The 21,727-nt window shown below is 48.8% G+C and overlaps 1 protein-coding gene across 7 annotated transcripts in view; it reads left to right on the forward strand.

Annotated features, from left to right (window-relative positions):
• The window catches only part of ABCC9 (ATP binding cassette subfamily C member 9), a 199,141-nt gene that overhangs the window by 124,124 nt on the left and 53,290 nt on the right, over window positions 1-21,727 (forward strand). For 5 of the 7 annotated variants that reach the window (XM_088454786.1, XM_088454784.1, XM_088454783.1 and 2 more), the window contains 3 exons: window positions 4,039-4,111; window positions 5,216-5,321; window positions 21,276-21,314. In XM_088454786.1, the coding sequence (XP_088310912.1) occupies window positions 4,039-4,111; window positions 5,216-5,321; window positions 21,276-21,314 (218 nt within the window). The remainder of the gene's footprint in view (window positions 1-4,038; window positions 4,112-5,215; window positions 5,322-21,275; window positions 21,315-21,727) is intronic. The other 2 variants (XM_088454788.1, XM_088454787.1) reach the window with 1 other exon arrangement.

Raw genomic sequence — 21,727 nt, forward strand, 5'->3', positions numbered from 1 at the left:
CATGGCTAGTGAGACATGGCTAGCAACACACAGCTAGCGAGACATGGCTAGTGAGACACGGCTAGCAACACATGGCTAGTGTGACACGGCTAACGAGACACAGCTAGCAACACACAGCTAGCGAGACATGGCTAGCAACACATGGCTAGTGAGAAACGGCTAGTGAGACATGGCTAGCAACACATGGCTAGTGAGACATGGCTAGCGAGACACGACAAGCAACACACAGCTAGCGAGACACGACTAGCGAGACATGGCTAGCAACACACGGCTAGCGAGACATGGCTAGCAACACATGGCTAGCGAGACATGGCTAGCAACACACGGCTAGTGAGACACGGCTAGCAACACACGGCTAGCGAGACACAGCTAGCAACACATGGCTAGCGAGATACGGCTAGCAACACATGGCTAGCGAGATACGACTAGCAACACACGGCTAGCGAGACATGACTAGCAAAACACGGCTAGCGAGACACGGCTAGTGAGACATGACTAGCAACACACAGCTAGAAAGACACGGCTATCGAGACACGGCTAGTGAGACACAACTAGCAAGACACGACTAGCGAGACACGGCTAGTGAGACACGGCTAGCGAGACATGACTAGCAACACACCGCTAGCGAGACATGGCTAGTGAGACACGGCTAGCGAGACATGGCTAGTGAGACAGAGCTAGCGAGACATGGCTAGTGAGACACGACTAGCGAGACATGGCTAGCAACACACAGCTAGCGAGTCATGGCTAGTGAGACACGGCTAGCAGCACATGGCTAGTGTGACACAGCTAGCGAGACACGGCTAGTGAGACATGGCTAGCAACACATGGCTAGTGAGACATGGCTAGCAACACATGGCTAGTGAGACATGGCTAGCGAGACACGACAAGCAACACACAGCTAGCGAGACACGACTAGCGAGACACGGCTAGTGAGACATGGCTAGCAACACATGGCTAGTGAGACATGGCTAGCAACACATGGCTAGTGAGACATGGCTAGCAAGACACAACAAGCAACACACAGCTAGCGAGACATGACTAGCGAGACATGGCTAGCAACACACGGCTAGCGAGACATGGCTAGTGAGACATGGCTAGCAACACATGGCTAGTGTGACACGGCTAGCGAGACACGGCTAGTGAGACAGGGCTAGCGAGACACGGCTAGCAACACACAGCTAGCAAGACATGGCTAGTGAGACATGGCTAGCAACACACAGCTAGCGAGACATGGCTAGCGAGACACAGCTAGCAACACACAGCTAGCGAGACATGGCTAGCAACACACGGCTAGTGAGACACGGCTAGCAACACACGGCTAGCGAGACACAGCTAGCAACACACGGCTAGCGAGACACGGCTAACGAGACACGGCTAAAACACGGCTAGCGAGACACGGCTAGCGAGACACGGCTAGTGAGACACGGCTTGTTAGACATGGCTAATGAGACACGGCTGGCGAGACACGGCTAGTGAGACACGGCTAGCGAGACACGGCTAGCAAGATAAGGCTAGTGACACACAGCTAGCGAGACACGGCTAGCGACACATGACTAGTGAGACACAGCTAGTTAGACACGGCTAGTGAGATACGGCTGGCGAGACACGGCTAGTAAGACACGGCTAGTAAGACACGGCTAGTAAGACACGGCTAGTAAGACATGGCTAGTAAGACACGGCTAGCGAGACACGGCTAGTAAGACACGGCTAGCGAGACACGGGTAGTAAAATACGGCTAGTAAGACATGGCTAGTAAGACACGGCTAGTAAGACACGGCTAGTAACACACGGCTAGCAAGACACGGCTAGTGAGACATGGCTAGCAACACATGGCTAGTGTGACACGGCTAGCGAGACACGGCTAGCGAGACACGGCTAGCAACACACAGCTATCAAGACATGGCTAGTGATACACGGCTAGCAACACACAGCTAGCGAGACATAGCTAGTGAGACATGGCTAGCAACACACAGCTAGCGAGACATGGCTAGTGAGACACGGCTAGCAACACATGGCTAGTGTGACACGGCTAGCGAGACACGGCTAGCAACACACAGCTAGCGAGACATGGCTAGCAACACATGGCTAGCAAGACACGGCTAGTGAGACATGGCTAGCAACACATGGCTAGCGAGACACGGCTAGTGAGACATGGCTAGCGAGACACGACAAGCAACACACAGCTAGCGAGACACGACTAGCGAGACATGGCTAGCAACACACGGCTAGCGAGACACGACTAGCAACACACGGCTAGCGAGACACGGCTAGCAACACACGGCTAGTGAGACATGGCTAGCAACACACGGCTAGCGAGACACAGCTAGCAACACACGGCTAGCGAGATACGGCTAGCAACACATGGCTAGCGAGATACGACTAGCAACACACGGCTAGCGAGACACGACTAGCAAGACACGGCTAGCGAGACACGGCTAGTGAGACTTGACTAGCAACACACAGCTAGAAAGACACGGCTATCGAGACACGGCTAGTGAGACACGACTAGCAAGACACGACTAGCGAGACACGGCTAGTGAGACATGGCTAGCGAGTCACGACTAGCAACACACAGCTAGCGAGACATGGCTAGTGAGACACGGCTAGCGAGACACGGCTAGTGAGACAGGGCTAGAGAGACACGGCTAGTGAGACACGACTAGCGAGACACGGCTAGCTACACACAGCTAGCGAGACATGGCTAGTGAGACACGGCTAGCAGCACATGGCTAGTGTGACACAGCTAGCGAGACACGGCTAGTGAGACATGGCTAGCAACACATGGCTAGTGAGACATGGCTAGCGAGACACGACAAGCAACACACAGCTAGCGAGACACGACTAGTGAGACACGGCTAGTGAGACATGGCTAGCAACACATGGCTAGTGAGACACGGCTAGCAACACATGGCTAGTGTGACACGGCTAGCGAGACACGGCTAGTGAGACAGGGCTAGCGAGACACGGCTAGCAACACACAGCTAGCAAGACATGGTTAGTGAGACATGGCTAGCAACACACAGCTAGCGAGACATGGCTAGCGAGACACGGCTAGCAACACACGGCTAGCGAGACAGGGCTAGCAACACACGGCTTGTGAGACACGGCTAGCAACACACGGCTAGCGAGACACAGCTAGCAACACACTGCTAGCAACACATGGCTAGCGAGATACGACTAGCAACACATGGCTAGCAAGATACGGCTAGCGAGACATGGCTAGCGAGACACGGCTAGTGAGACACGGCTAGTTAGACACGGCTAGTGAGACACGGCTGGCGAGACACAGCTAGTGAGACACGGCTAGCGAGACACGGCTAGCAAGATAAGGCTAGTGAGACACGGCTAGCGAGACCTGGCTAGCAACACATGACTAGTGAGACACAGCTAGTTAGACACGGCTAGTGAGACACGGCTGGCGAGACACGGCTAGCAACACATAGCTAGTAACACACGGCTAGTAAGACACGGCTAGTAAGACACGGCTAGTAAGACATGGCTAGTAAGACACGGCTAGCGAGACACGGCTAGTAAGACACGGCTAGTGAGACACAGGTAGTAAAATACGGCTAGTAAGACACGGCTAGTAAGACACGGCTAGTAAGACACGGCTAGTAACACACGGCTAGCAAGACACGGCATTGCCCTTTTAAATATCAGGCACAAACCGACACTTCGTAAAAAGAAACCCTGATCAGCAATGGGTCCCACTGTGATGCAGCAATGCTAACCACTGTGCCAGAGCTGTGTTGTGTGTATATAAATGGCTGTTTACATGTACAATAAACCTCAGGAGTTTTGCAAAGATCGCAGCAAAGCGCTATAAAAATTTTCCCTGCACAGCACAGAAGTCACTTGTGGCGCTATATATGTATATATGTATATGTATAATAGATTATAATAATATTAGTGATCATTTTGTAGCCTGAACTCATTGTCCGGCTCATGTCTCCATATAACAGTTATGTAGGGTGAGTGATGTTTGGGTCGTGTGACTGCGGCATTGCTCATTGTGACCCTTTGACCCTCCTATAGGTGTGCGGCGGATACTTCTCCTGGGGAACCGGTTTGGCAACTTTATCCAACATCGATATCCATATACCAACAGGTATGGTGTAATGGGATTACAGCGACCCCACGGACGCTTAGCAGCAGTCACTGTATGGCGCACCACACGTAACCCTCATTGTACACGCACCCCCATATATTGTACTAAGAAATAGTTATATTTATATTGTGTAATGCAGACAGTTCACACGCACATATGTGTAGCTTATGTAAGGAGCAAGAAGGATACTCTCTCAGGCACACGCCTGCATGTATGTATGTATGTAGTATTTATGTCCTATGTATGTATGTATGTATGTAGTATGTATGTATGTGTGTATGTAGTATTTATGTATGTATGTGTGTAGTATTTATGTCCTATGTATGTAGTATGTATGTATGTATGTACAGTGGGCGTGAGATTTTTGGGCTTATGCTGAGCTGAAGGCGGGTCGGACGGAATTGCTCACACATTTCATGCACGGTACTAGGGGGGAGATGTAAAAAAGTTTGGAGAGAGATAAAATTGGAGGTAAATAGCACCAACCAATCAGCTTCTATCATTTTTCAAACACAGCCTGTAACGTGACAGTTAGGAGCTGATTGGTTGGTGCTATTTATCTCCAATTTTATCTCTCTCCAAACTTTATTACATCTCCCCCTAAGTGCATATATTTGCCAATATGCACCTTTTACGTGTGGATCGCCTCACTTCAGTACGCTTAGTTTGATATCTGTCGTTATCGTGGCTGCACACTTGGCACCAACACTTTTCTCAGTGCTGAAGATATGCGTGAAAACAGGACAACTCCGCATCGTCCCCAATCCTGGCGACTGGTCTTCTGTGTTACTGCGCTGTTTTGTGAGTGGGCGGTTTTATCATATGCCCGCCATCATCGTTGGGATGAATGTGAATCTTGGTCTGGCCACATCGTTACACAGAATTTTGAGTTACTAAAAGGAGAGGGTCATATGTTGTACATGTCCAGTACACGTGTGCGCCCGTATGTGCGGGAATAACTGAGCCCAATGAGCTTTTTTTAAAAACTCTTCATGATTAATGTATAACGGTTTTTAATGATATGCAGAATACGCTGGCGCTATATAAGTGAATGGTAATAAATGCCGGGATCACCTCACTAAATCCCATTTCTCTTGGCTCCAGGTCAGCTGACCATGGTGGTGGGACAGGTCGGTTGCGGCAAATCCTCGCTTCTTCTCGCCATACTCGGGGAAATGCAGGTGCTGGAAGGACGAGTTTGCTGGAACAAGTAAGTGGAGCAGAAACGGGTTCATTTCATGGCGGCATATTGCCGAAATCAGGTGATAAATTGTCATCTATCCGCTCCACGGTATACAGAGGCCGGATGGCGCTGCGGCCTGTCGTTGTTATATGGGGGTGCTACTCATCAGTAACTAGAGGAAGAATTATAGTGAATGTAGCCGAAGTCTGATTAATTCTAATAGTCAGTAAATGCTGTATATAGCCTCTGACGTACGGTGTGAATCTCATACTGGGAAATTATATATAGGGGTAAATTTACTAAGAATCAAGATAGGTCGAGTTTTTCCTTTTTTAATCTCGATTTGCATCGCCTAAACTCGGGCTTGTTTGTTTTTTTTTGGTTTTGGAAATTTACTAAGAAGCGAGTTTAGCTGAAAGTGAGATTTCCGATAGTGAAGCAAATCGAGATTTCTCTCCCGAGTTAAAAGTGAAGATGAGATTACTGCCCCGAGATTGCAGTGTTTTCCCACTGCAAATCTCGCCCGAGCTAGCAGCCTGCGCATATCAGTGAGATACGTGCTGGCTGCTTGTGTTTTATCTGTAAAAAACGGGTTTGTTTGTTTAAAAAAAAGACATGAGGTCCCCCCCCAAAACACTAACCAGCCCCGGACTTGCCAGCCTGTCCTGGTACCTAAAATTACGGGCAACAAAATGAATAGGGTTCGTCCATACCAGCACCAGGCAGCAGGAACAAGGCTGGTTTTAATTATAGGGGCAAAAAAATTTGGTAGGGGTACCCCTATATTTAAAACCAGCCCTGGACCCTTACTAGCGGGGTCCAGGGCTGGCCCTTTCACCAGGCCACAGCCAGGGGAGCCCTTTCACCAGGCCCCCCAGCTGCAGCATCAGTCCTGACGCTAGTCAACCCAGGCCAGGGATCCCTGGGGAGTTGGGGACCCCCCCAATAAAGGGATCATCCTCTTCAGGGCACCCCTGGCCTAGGCTGATAGCCCGGGGCTATCCCCACCACCCCTGGGTAGTGGGTGGTGGGTTGTTCATTGGCTGGGACCCACGTGGAGGAGCCGCTCATTGGCTAAGTCCACGTGGGTCCCAGCCAATGAACGGCCACTAATGGAAGCCGCCGCTGATTGGCTGGTGGCCAGGAGACTGAACTCAGTAGCAATAGTGTAACACCATGGTGATACATGCTGTTACAGTGTGTCCGCCCACAGAATTGGATATCTGCGGAGAACGTCGCGGGACATAAGGGTGAGTGATGGCTTTTTCTTTCAGGTTATGCGCTCGGATACTTTACGATGGCAAGGGGACGTGAATATCTGGCAGCAGGTAAGTCAGTGTATGTATGTGTGTAATAAAACTTAAAATTTCACGGTGTGTGTAGTGTTATTTACTCATTTCTTTCCCGGTGAACTACAGGTGCCAGCAGGCCCTTAATGCCCCGCATGCTGGTACTTATGGTTCTCCAAGTACCAGCATGTGGAGGAGGCTGGCTGACTGGCACCTGTAGTTCGACTGGAAAGACAATGTTGATTTTTCTAATTTTACACAACACCGACACTATCAACCTTCCACCCACCGCCCAGGGGTGGCGGGGATAGCCCCGGGCTATCAGCCTAGGCCAGCGGTGCTTTGGAGAGGGGTACTCAACACCCCAGGGATCCCTGGCCTGGGCTGACTAGCGGTCAGGGCTGATGCTGCGGCTGGGGGGCCCAGTGAAAGGGCTCCCCTGGATGTGGCATCAGCCCCCCGCTAGTAATTGTCCAGGGCTGGTTTTAAATATAGGGGTACCCTACCAAATTTTTTTGCACCTGTAATTAAAACCAGCCCTGTTCCTGCTGCCTGGTGCTGGTACCTAATTTATGGACAAACCCTATTCATTTTGTTCCCCGTAATTTTAGGGACCAGGACAGGCTGGCAAGTCCGGGGCTGGTTAGTGTTTTGGGGGGGGACCTCACGTCATTTTTTCAACAAATTAAAGAAAAAATAACAAGAAAAAAAAAAAAAAATGATTTCTGCAAAACTCGCTGATCAGGAGGTGAGTGTTTAAAACGTCAATTTGCAGGTATCTCTCCCGAGATTGTAATCTCGATTCTTGGTAAATTTGCGTGATGTATGTTTTTGGTGAAAAGTACTTCACAGTTTGGCCGATGGTGAGAAGATTCCAGTTTGCAAACTCACCCGAGTTTTAAGAGTGAGATGAATGAACTCTCTCACAAACAAACACGAGTTTGCCTTAGTAAATTTGCGAGATGAAAAACATGCCTAAAAACACACGAGATTGTCATCTCGGCCAACCTCGAACCTTAGCAAATTTACCCCATAGAGTTAGATCGGCAGACAGTGTATGTGACTCAGCGAGTATACGCTACAGAATGCTCCGCTCTTCTCCTATCCTCTGCCAGGACTACACACAGTGGCGGAGCCATGCAAGGGTAAGACATGAGTGGGGGCTCGTAGCCATCACGCTCTGGCTCCGTACACCACCAGTAATTCTGCCACTGTCTGTACACTAGGGATGGCCATTGACCATCGATGATTACAAACCATCGATAGTTAGCCACCGATGGTTGATGATTTTGCCATTGATGGCACAGAGCCCCCCGGTGTTTTTTTTCTTCTTCTACCTGGTGCTGGGGCACAGAGCTAATTTCCACCCTTGGCAGTACCCGCAAAGCCCCGCCCCCATATCTGATTGGCTCGCTTACCCATAGAGCAGGGCTGACTAATAGAGTAGGGCTAACCATCGATGGCCAAAGCCATCAATGGTTTCAGGCCGATGGTTACACACCATCAATGTTAAACACCAATTGTACATCCCTACTGCACACACTATTCTGTCAGCACAAGCGCAGTGATACTGAGGCAGGGTGTCAGTGACCATGTGCTGGCCCCACGCATGCTTACAGGGCAGAGCGGGGGATTCCTCATCGCCGAGGCCCTCCAGGGCCAGAGTTATAATGGGGCTGTCAGAGCTCCAGAATGCCGTGGTGGGGGATGGGTGTATTACTGTTATATGGGGGTGGGGGGTATGCATAAATATTGTTATTTGGGGGTGGGGTATGGGTGTATGAATGTTATCTAAATGTGGGGGGTGGGTAGTATGAATATTATCTGAAGGTGGGGAATGAGTCATGTGTATTATTGTTATCAGGGGGAGGGGATGTAATAAAGTACTGTAGGGGCTGGTATGGGAGGTGTAGTGTTGTTATGTGGTGGGAAGAGTAGTATTACCCCCTTATAGTTATTGGGGCAATGTTCCGCCCGTGACTAAAAGCTGTTACCCGTATGGAAACCATATGATCCTTTCTGTACTCCCAGGGTGCTTATAGTTCTTCTTCAGTCCTGGGTTTGGAGGGTCCTCCCTGCTGTCGGTGGTCTGCACACGTTGGTTGCTGGAGGGCTGCTGCAAGGGATGTAGTGATAATGGCGTGCCATCAGTAGCACCACTATCCACCAGCCGCTAGACCTGCCTGAGTTCCCCTTTCCCTAGATGAAATCAGAAACACTTTATTAATGTTGGCACCGCGCTCGGTGTATATAAATGTAAAGGTATTGTGTGCCGGCCGTTCCCGTATACTGCTTCATGTCACCATGATCCAACCATTAGTATGTGACGTTGTGGTGGAAGTGGTCCCGGCTACATTCAGTCAGTCCTAGTCCTGGCTGAGTGGCTCCGTGAAGTCTTCCCCAATTCCTGATTGGCCGCCTGCTCACTTCAAGCACTCGGATTGGTCCAATAGCTCAAGCACTTGTGCTTTTTAAATGTAAATAGTTGAATGTAAGTCAGCGGTGGAGTCGGCTTTTGGCTGTACATAAGGAGCTAATGTTGTTACCTCGTGTAAAATCCACTCTGAGAGCAATATCCATCACTGCTGCTGAGCGCATAAGAGCTGACATTCTAATCCAGCCCTCTGATGTCCTGCCTTGGTCCCAGCATCCTGTCCCAGTCCTCTGCCCGGCAGCCCTGATGTAATGCTGGGTCAGGGGGATCCAGGCCGAGCAGCCAGCAAAGAGGTGCTGCAGCCAGGGGCAGAACTATGTTTCACAATGGAAGCGCCTGCCCCCGGGCATTTCCTCCATCACTCACTATATAATCACCCCACTTAAGTCTGTAACTATGTACCCGGAGTGTACCGTCACGGCAACCCAATACATGGAACTCCTTCCCGGCAACTGACAAGCCACCATAACCATATACTAGTGAGGCACCTCTTCCAGGCACCTGACAAGCCACCATAACAATATACTAGTGAGGCACCTCTTCCCGGCACCTGACAAGCCACCATAACCATATACTAGTGAGGCACCCCTTTCTGGCACCTGACAAGCCACCGTAACCATACACTAGTGAGGCACCTCTTTCTGGCACCTGACAAGCCACCGTAACCATATACTAGTGAGGCACCTCTTTCTGGCACCTGACAAGCCACCGTAACCATATACTAGTGAGGCACCTCTTTCTGGCACCTGACAAGCAACCGTAACTATATAGTAGTGAGGCACCTCTTCCCGGCACCTGACAAGCCACCATAACCATATACTAGTGAGGCACCTCTTTCTGGCACCTGACAAGCCACCATAACCATATACTAGTGAGGCACCTCTTTCTGGCACCTGACAAGCCACCATAACCATATACTAGTGAGGCACCTCTTTCTGGCACCTGACAAGCCACCGGAACCATATACTAGTGAGGCACCTCTTTCTGGCACCTCACAAGCCACCGTAACCATATACTAGTGAGGCACCTCTTTCTGGCACCTGACAAGCCACCATAACCATATACTAGTGAGGCACCTCTTTCTGGCACCTGACAAGCCACCATAACCATATACTAGTGAGGCACCTCTTCCCGGCACCTGACAAGCCACCATAACCATATACTAGTGAGGCACCTCTTTCTGGCACCTGACAAGCCACCATAACCATATACTAGTGAGGCACCTCTTTCTGGCACCTGACAAGCCACCATAACCATATACTAGTAAGGCACCTCTTTCTGGCACCTGACAAGCCACCATAACTATATAGTAGTGAGGCACCTCTTTCTGGCACCTGACAAGCCACCGGAACCATATACTAGTGAGGCACCTCTTTCTGGCACCTCACAAGCCACCGTAACCATATACTAGTGAGGCACCTCTTTCTGGCACCTGACAAGCCACCATAACCATATACTAGTGAGGCACCTCTTTCTGGCACCTGACAAGCCACCATAACCATATACTAGTGAGGCACCTCTTCCCGGCACCTGACAAGCCACCATAACCATATACTAGTGAGGCACCTCTTTCTGGCACCTGACAAGCCACCATAACCATATACTAGTGAGGCACCTCTTTCTGGCACCTGACAAGCCACCATAACCATATACTAGTGAGGCACCTCTTTCTGGCACCTGACAAGCCACCGGAACCATATACTAGTGAGGCACCTCTTTCTGGCACCTCACAAGCCACCGTAACCATATACTAGTGAGGCACCTCTTTCTGGCACCTGACAAGCCACCATAACCATATACTAGTGAGGCACCTCTTTCTGGCACCTGACAAGCCACCATAACCATATACTAGTGAGGCACCTCTTCCCGGCACCTGACAAGCCACCATAACCATATACTAGTGAGGCACCTCTTTCTGGCACCTGACAAGCCACCATAACCATATACTAGTGAGGCACCTCTTTCTGGCACCTGACAAGCCACCATAACCATATACTAGTAAGGCACCTCTTTCTGGCACCTGACAAGCCACCATAACTATATAGTAGTGAGGCAAATCTTCCCGGCACCTGACAAGCCACCATAACCATATAGTAGTGAGGCACCTCTTCGTGGCACCTGACAAGCCACCATAACCATATACTAGTGAGGCACCTCTTCCCGGCACCTGACAAGCCACCATAACCATATACTAGTGAGGCACCTCTTCCCGGCACCTGACAAGCCACCTTAACCATATACTAGTGAGGCACCTCTTCCCGGCACCTGACAAGCCACCATAACCATATACTAGTGAGGCACCTCTTCTCGGCACCTGACAAGCCACCATAACCATATACTAGTGAGGCACCTCTTCCCGGCACCTGACAAGCCACCATAACCATATACTAGTGAGGCATCTCTTCCCGGCACCTGACAAGCCACCATAACTATATACTAGTGAGTCATCTCTTCCCGGCACCTGACAAGCCACCCTAACCATATACTAGTGATGCACCTCTTTCCGGCACCTGACAAGCCACCATAACCATATACTAGTGAGGCACCTCTTCCCGGCACCTGACAAGCCACCATAACCATATACTAGTGAGGCACCTCTTCCCGGCACCTGACAAGCCACCATAACCATATACTAGTGTGGCACCTCTTCCCGGCACCTGACAAGCCACCATAACCATATACTAGTGAGGCATCTCTTCCCGGCACCTGACAAGCCACCATAACTATATACTAGTGAGGCATCTCTTCCTGGCACCGGACAAGCCACCATAACCCTACACTAGTAAGGCACCTCTCTTCCCGGCACCTGACAAGCCACCATAACCATACACTAGTGAGGCATCTCTTCCCAGCACCTGACAAGCCACCATAACCATATACTAGTGAGGCACCTCTTTCTGGCACCTGGCAAGCCACCATAACCATAAACTAGTGAGGTACCACTTCCCGGCACCTGACAAGCCACCATAACCATATACTAGTGAGGCACCTCTTTCCGGCACCTGACAAGCCACCATAACCATATATTAGTGAGGCACCTCTTTCCGGCACCTGACAAGCCACCATAACCATATACTAGTGAGGCACCTCTTCTCGGCACCTGACAAGCCACCATAACCATATACTAGTGAGGCATCTCTTCCCAGCACCTGACAAGCCACCATAACCATATACTAGTGAGGCACCTCTTCCCGGCACCTGACAAGCCACCTTAACCATATACTAGTGAGGCACCTCTTCCCGGCACCTGACAAGCCACCATAACCATATACTAGTGAGGCACCTCTTCTCGGCACCTGACAAGCCACCATAACCATATACTAGTGAGGCACCTCTTCCCGGCACCTGACAAGCCACCATAACCATATACTAGTGAGGCATCTCTTCCCGGCACCTGACAAGCCACCATAACTATATACTAGTGAGTCATCTCTTCCCGGCACCTGACAAGCCACCCTAACCATATACTAGTGATGCACCTCTTTCCGGCACCTGACAAGCCACCATAACCATATACTAGTGAGGCATCTCTTCCCGGCACCTGACAAGCCACCATAACTATATACTAGTGAGGCACCTCTTCCCGCCACCTGACAAGCCACCATAACTATATACTAGTGAGGCACCTCTTCCCGCCACCTGACAAGCCACCATAACCATACACTAGTGAGGCACCTCTTCCCGGCACCTGACAAGCCACCATAACCATACACTAGTGAGGCACCTCTTCCTGGCACCTGACAAGCCACCATAACCATACACTAGTGAGCACCTCTTCCCGGCACCTGACAAGCCACCATAACCATGCACTAGTGAGGCATCTCTTCCCGGCACCTGACAAGCCGCCATAACCAAAAACAAGTGAGGCATCTCTTTCCGGCACCTGACAAGCCACCATAACCATATATTAGTGAGGCACCTCTTTCTGGCACCTGACAAGCCGCCATAACCAAAAACAAGTGAGGCATCTCTTTCCGGCACCTGACAAGCCACCATAACCATATACTAGTGAGGCACCTCTTTCCGGCACCTGACAAGCCACCATAACCATATATTAGTGAGGCACCTCTTTCCGGCACCTGACAAGCCACCATAACCATATACTAGTGAGGCACCTCTTCTCGGCACCTGACAAGCCACCATAACCATATACTAGTGAGGCATCTCTTCCCAGCACCTGACAAGCCACCATAACCATATACTAGTGAGGCACCTCTTCCCGGCACCTGACAAGCCACCTTAACCATATACTAGTGAGGCACCTCTTCCCGGCACCTGACAAGCCACCATAACCATATACTAGTGAGGCACCTCTTCTCGGCACCTGACAAGCCACCATAACCATATACTAGTGAGGCACCTCTTCCCGGCACCTGACAAGCCACCATAACCATATACTAGTGAGGCATCTCTTCCCGGCACCTGACAAGCCACCATAACTATATACTAGTGAGTCATCTCTTCCCGGCACCTGACAAGCCACCCTAACCATATACTAGTGATGCACCTCTTTCCGGCACCTGACAAGCCACCATAACCATATACTAGTGAGGCATCTCTTCCCGGCACCTGACAAGCCACCATAACTATATACTAGTGAGGCACCTCTTCCCGCCACCTGACAAGCCACCATAACTATATACTAGTGAGGCACCTCTTCCCGCCACCTGACAAGCCACCATAACCATACACTAGTGAGGCACCTCTTCCCGGCACCTGACAAGCCACCATAACCATACACTAGTGAGGCACCTCTTCCTGGCACCTGACAAGCCACCATAACCATACACTAGTGAGCACCTCTTCCCGGCACCTGACAAGCCACCATAACCATATACTAGTGAGGCATCTCTTCCCGGCACCTGACAAGCCGCCATAACCAAAAACAAGTGAGGCATCTCTTTCCGGCACCTGACAAGCCACCATAACCATATATTAGTGAGGCACCTCTTTCTGGCACCTGACAAGCCGCCATAACCAAAAACAAGTGAGGCATCTCTTTCCGGCACCTGACAAGCCACCATAACCATATACTAGTGAGGCATCTCTTCCCGGCACCTGACAAGCCACCATAACTATATACTAGTGAGGCACCTCTTCCCGCCACCTGACAAGCCACCATAACTATATACTAGTGAGGCACCTCTTCCCGCCACCTGACAAGCCACCATAACCATACACTAGTGAGGCACCTCTTCCCGGCACCTGACAAGCCACCATAACCATACACTAGTGAGGCACCTCTTCCTGGCACCTGACAAGCCACCATAACCATACACTAGTGAGCACCTCTTCCCGGCACCTGACAAGCCACCATAACCATGCACTAGTGAGGCATCTCTTCCCGGCACCTGACAAGCCGCCATAACCAAAAACAAGTGAGGCATCTCTTTCCGGCACCTGACAAGCCACCATAACCATATATTAGTGAGGCACCTCTTTCTGGCACCTGACAAGCCGCCATAACCAAAAACAAGTGAGGCATCTCTTTCCGGCACCTGACAAGCCACCATAACCATATATTAGTGAGGCATCTCTTTCCGGCACCTGACAAGCCACCATAACCATATACTAGTGAGGCATCTCTTTCCGGCACCTGACAAGCCACCATAACCATATACTAGTGAGGCATCTCTTCCCAGCACCTGACAAGCCACCATAACCATATACTAGTGAGGCACCTCTTCCCGGCACCTGACAAGCCACCTTAACCATATACTAGTGAGGCACCTCTTCCCGGCACCTGACAAGCCACCATAACCATATACTAGTGAGGCACCTCTTCTCGGCACCTGACAAGCCACCATAACCATATACTAGTGAGGCACCTCTTCCCGGCACCTGACAAGCCACCATAACCATATACTAGTGAGGCATCTCTTCCCGGCACCTGACAAGCCACCATAACTATATACTAGTGAGTCATCTCTTCCCGGCACCTGACAAGCCACCCTAACCATATACTAGTGATGCACCTCTTTCCGGCACCTGACAAGCCACCATAACCATATACTAGTGAGGCATCTCTTCCCGGCACCTGACAAGCCACCATAACTATATACTAGTGAGGCACCTCTTCCCGCCACCTGACAAGCCACCATAACTATATACTAGTGAGGCACCTCTTCCCGCCACCTGACAAGCCACCATAACCATACACTAGTGAGGCACCTCTTCCCGGCACCTGACAAGCCACCATAACCATACACTAGTGAGGCACCTCTTCCTGGCACCTGACAAGCCACCATAACCATACACTAGTGAGCACCTCTTCCCGGCACCTGACAAGCCACCATAACCATGCACTAGTGAGGCATCTCTTCCCGGCACCTGACAAGCCGCCATAACCAAAAACAAGTGAGGCATCTCTTTCCGGCACCTGACAAGCCACCATAACCATATATTAGTGAGGCACCTCTTTCTGGCACCTGACAAGCCGCCATAACCAAAAACAAGTGAGGCATCTCTTTCCGGCACCTGACAAGCCACCATAACCATATACTAGTGAGGCACCTCTTTCCGGCACCTAACAAGCCACCATAACCATATATTAGTGAGGCACCTCTTTCCGGCACCTGACAAGCCACCATAACCATATACTAGTGAGGCACCTCTTCTCGGCACCTGACAAGCCACCATAACCATATACTAGTGAGGCATCTCTTCCCAGCACCTGACAAGCCACCATAACCATATACTAGTGAGGCACCTCTTCCCGGCACCTGACAAGCCACCTTAACCATATACTAGTGAGGCACCTCTTCCCGGCACCTGACAAGCCACCATAACCATATACTAGTGAGGCACCTCTTCTCGGCACCTGACAAGCCACCATAACCATATACTAGTGAGGCACCTCTTCCCGGCACCTGACAAGCCACCATAACCATATACTAGTGAGGCATCTCTTCCCGGCACCTGACAAGCCACCATAACTATATACTAGTGAGTCATCTCTTCCCGGCACCTGACAAGCCACCCTAACCATATACTAGTGATGCACCTCTTTCCGGCACCTGACAAGCCACCATAACCATATACTAGTGAGGCATCTCTTCCCGGCACCTGACAAGCCACCATAACTATATACTAGTGAGGCACCTCTTCCCGCCACCTGACAAGCCACCATAACTATATACTAGTGAGGCACCTCTTCCCGCCACCTGACAAGCCACCATAACCATACACTAGTGAGGCACCTCTTCCCGGCACCTGACAAGCCACCATAACCATACACTAGTGAGGCACCTCTTCCTGGCACCTGACAAGCCACCATAACCATACACTAGTGAGCACCTCTTCCCGGCACCTGACAAGCCACCATAACTATATACTAGTGAGTCATCTCTTCCCGGCACCTGACAAGCCACCCTAACCATATACTAGTGATGCACCTCTTTCCGGCACCTGACAAGCCACCATAACCATATACTAGTGAGGCATCTCTTCCCGGCACCTGACAAGCCACCATAACCATATACTAGTGAGGCACCTCTTTCTGGCACCTGACAAGCCACCATAACCATATACTAGTGAGGCACCTCTTTCTGGCACCTGACAAGCCACCGGAACCATATACTAGTGAGGCACCTCTTTCTGGCACCTGACAAGCCACCGTAACCATATACTAGTGAGGCACCTCTTTCTGGCACCTGACAAGCCACCATAACCATACACTAGTGAGCACCTCTTCCCGGCACCTGACAAGCCACCATAACCATACACTAGTGAGGCATCTCTTCCCGGCACCTGACAAGCCACCATAACCATATATTAGTGAGGCACCTCTTTCTGGCACCTGACAAGCCGCCATAACCAAAAACAAGTGAGGCATCTCTTTCCGGCACCTGACAAGCCACCATAACCATATACTAGTGAGGCATCTCTTCCCGGCACCTGACAAGCCACCATAACCATATACTAGTGAGGCACCTCTTCCCGGCACCTGACAAGCCACCATAACCATATACTAGTGAGGCACCTCTTCCCGGCACCTGACAAGCCACCATAACCATATACTAGTGAGGCACCTCTTCCCGGCACCTGACAAGCCACCATAACCATATACTAGTGAGGCATCTCTTCCCGGCACCTGACAAGCCACCTTAACCATACACTAGTGAGGCACCTCTTCCTGGCACCTGACAAGCCACCATAACCATGCACTAGTGGAGGGCTCTGTGTCAGACCATCAGCTGCCGCCTCCATCTATCTATAGCCGGTCCCTGCTCATTGGTGTCGCTGCTCCTCAGCAGCTTCTTATGTCAGTGCGACACGTGCGAAAAAGGGTGTTTTGGGGGGATATCCTGCAAATTATTACTTAATAAATAGGCCTATTAGAAACATAGTCACATATTTGGGGGGGGGCACCAAATGGGCATCTGGGATGAACTTACGCCACTGGCCGCAGCAGCTATAAATTACTCAGAAGAGCAGGAGTTTACAGATGCCGGTTAATGAGCCGACGCACGGCAACTGACACAATACTGGTTTGCCGTTGACCCTCATACTCGGTGAGTGACTGGTGGCCACCTGGCACCGGTTACTGTCTGATACTAGTATTCACTGACAGAGGACAGGATGCATCAATGCATGTGTGGGACGACTTCTGTGTCATAAACCCGTGAGTCCTTCTATCGCACAGGACCGCATACGGCGTTAATAACTGCTCTTATGCGATGTGTCCTGTCCACAGTCACAAGATTAAATGTTATTTATTAGCACAAATCACTCTGGTTTCCGGTAATTATATGTACAGTTTTGTTTGTTTTTATTTGATTTTTTTTCTTCAAGCTGCTAATAATGATTTACTGATTGCTAAGTATCATATTGCTGCCATGGCAACCACTGTCACATGGCAGAGAAACTATTATGTGCCCTTCTTGTCAATATGCATGTTCACATCACAGTCCCCCTGTTCCTCTGTGATCCTGTTCTGTCTCAGAGGTCAGGTCCTGCTTAGGAACGAGCAGGAGTGCCGACATGTAAATGATGGTGGTAAGTGCCGCCATACTGCAAGTGATTTTACACTGAAATGGTGATAGATAGAGACTGCCCCCTGTACAGATCAGACCATCGCATTATGGTATTATAGTGATAGAGACTGCCCCCTGTACACATTACACCATCACATTATAGTCTTATAGTGATAGAGACTGCCCCCTGTACACATTACACCATCGCATTATAGTCTTATAGTGATAGAGACTGCCCCCTGTACACATTACACCATCACATTATAGTCTTATAGTGATAGAGATTGCCCCCAGTACACATTACACCATCACATTATGGTATTATAGTGATAGAGACTGCCCCCAGTACACATTACACCATCACATTATGGTATTATAGTGATAGAGACTGTCCCCAGTACACATTACACCATCACATTATAGTCTTATAGTGATAGAGACTGCCCCCTGTACACATTACACCATCACATTATGGTATTATAGTGATAGAGACTGCCCCCTGTACACATTACACCATCACATTATGGTATTATAGTGATAGAGACTGCCCCCTGTACACATTACACCATCACATTATGGTCTTATAGTGATAGAGACTGCCCCCAGTACACATTACACCATCATATTATGGTCTTATAGTGATAGAGACTGCCCCCTGTACACATTACACCATCACATTAAGGTATTATAGTGATAGAGACTGCCCCCTGTACAGATTACACCATCACATTATGGTATTATAGTGATAGAGACTGCCCCCTGTACACATTACACCATCAAATTATGGTCTTATGGTGATAGAGACTGCCCCCTGTACACATTACACCATCACATTATGGTATTATAGTGATAGAGACTGCCCCCTGTACACATTACACCATCACATTATAGTATTATAGTGATAGAGACTGCCCATGTACACATTACACCATCACATTATGGTCTTATAGTGATAGAGACTGCCCCCAGTACACATTACACCATCACATTATGGTCTTATAGTGATAGAGACTGCCACCAGTACACATTACACCATCACATTATGGTCTTATAGTGATAGAGACTGCCCCCAGTACACATTACACCATCACATTATGGTCTTATAGTGATAGAGACTGCCCCCTGTACACATTACACCATCGCATTATAGTCTTATAGTGATAGAGACTGCCCCCTGTACACATTACACCATCACATTATGGTCTTATAGTGATAGAGACTGCCCCCAGTACACATTACACCATCACATTATGGTCTTATAGTGATAGAGACAGCCCCCTGTACAGATCAGAGCATCACATTATGGTCTTATAGTGATAGAGACTGCCCCCTGTACACATTACACCATCACATTATGGTCTTATAGTGATAGAGACTGCCCCCAGTACACATTACACCATCACATTATGGTCTTATAGTGATAGAGACTGCCCCCTGTACACATTACACCATCGCATTATGGTATTATAGTGATAGAGACTGCCCCCTGTACAGATTACACCATCACATTATGGTATTATAGTGATAGAGACTGCCCCCTGTACACATTACACCATCAAATTATGGTCTTATGGTGATAGAGACTGCCCCCTGTACACATTACACCATCACATTATGGTATTATAGTGATAGAGACTGCCCCCTGTACACATTACACCATCACATTATAGTATTATAGTGATAGAGACTGCCCATGTACACATTACACCATCACATTATGGTCTTATAGTGATAGAGACTGCCACCAGTACACATTACACCATCACATTATGGTCTTATAGTGATAGAGACTGCCCCCAGTACACATTACACCATCACATTATGGTCTTATAGTGATAGAGACTGCCCCCTGTACACATTACACCATCGCATTATAGTCTTATAGTGATAGAGACTGCCCCCTGTACACATTACACCATCACATTATGGTCTTATAGTGATAGAGACTGCCCCCAGTACACATTACACCATCACATTATGGTCTTATAGTGATAGAGACAGCCCCCTGTACAGATCAGAGCATCACATTATGGTCTTATAGTGATAGAGACTGCCCCCTGTACACATTACACCATCACATTATGGTCTTATAGTGATAGAGACTGCCCCCAGTACACATTACACCATCACATTATGGCCTTATAGTGATAGAGACTGCCCCCTGTACACATTACACCATCACATTATAGTCTTATAGTGATAGAGACTGCCCCCTGTACACATTACACCATCACATTATGGTCTTATAGTGATAGAGACTGCCCCCAGTACACATTACACCATCACATTATGGTCTTATAGTGATAGAGACAGCCCCCTGTACAGATCAGAGCATCACATTATGGTCTTATAGTGATAGAGACTGCCCCCTGTACACATTACACCATCACATTATGGTATTATAGTGATAGAGACTGCCCCCTGTACACATTACACCATCACATTATGGTATTATAGTGATAGAGACTGCCCCCTGTACACATTACACCATCACATTATGGTCTTATAGTGATAGAGACTGCCCCCTGTACACATTACACCATCACATTATGGTATTATAGTGATAGAGACTGCCCCCTGTACACATTACACCATCACATTATGGTATTATAGTGATAGAGACTGCCCCCTGTACACATTACACCATCACATTATGGTATTATAGTGATAGAGACTGCCCCCTGTACACATTACACCATCACATTATGGTATTATAGTGATAGAGACTGCCCCCTGTACACATTACACCATCACATTATGGTATTATAGTGATAGAGACTGCCCCCTGTACACATTACACCATCACATTATGGTATTATAGTGATAGAGACTGCCCCCTGTACACATTACACCATCACATTATGGTCTTATAGGGATAGAGACTGCCCCCTGTACAGATCAGAGCATCATATTATGGTATTATAGTGATAGAGACTGCCCCCTGTACAGATTACACCATCACATTATGGTATTATAGTGATAGAGACTGCCCCCAGTACACATTACACCATCACATTATGGTCTTATAGTCGTAGAGACTGCCCCCTGTACAGATCAGAGCATATTATTATGTTTGGTCTCATAGTGAAAATCTATATAATATCAGGTATCTGGATTTTCTAGGTAAAGCTTGGATTGTGCTATGGGCATATGTTACTATAAAACAGCTGGATCTGTAACTATTACTGGCGTGAATATTATACAAGCGGAGATGATATATAACTGGATGTATATTCATGTTTAGCGTCTCACACACGTAATTGTTCTTTGCTGGTAATTTCAGGCTCCCTGACAGTGAATTGGGGACAGATGGACTCTTCAGGTACTGACCTATGACGCAGGTGGCTCCAGGCTCTCTCTCTAATCTCACATCATTGACAGAATCATATTTTGGGGCAATGGTGTAAATGTCTAAATTAATCCATGTTCTAATGACACCATCTAATCATTGGGGGTAGATTTACTAACGCTTCTAAAACAGATAAGTGGTGATGTTGCCCATAGCAACCAGATTCTAGCCATCATTTCTTTATTGCTTTCTAGAAAATGATACACAGAATCTGATTGGTTGCTATAGGCAACATCCCCACTTTAGTTGATAATAGATATACCCCTTGTGACTTAATTAGTACCTCAGTCTTTTGATTTAACCATCTGTGCTCATCCACGGAAATTCTTAAAACCTGGAGCGTTAGGATACTAAACTACCCTATAACAAGTGAAGGGTAAATGAGG

The sequence above is a fragment of the Taudactylus pleione genome, unplaced genomic scaffold, assembly GCF_031769625.1.
Source record: "Taudactylus pleione unplaced genomic scaffold, aTauple2 ptg000632l, whole genome shotgun sequence".
Lineage (NCBI taxonomy): Eukaryota > Metazoa > Chordata > Amphibia > Anura > Myobatrachidae > Taudactylus > Taudactylus pleione.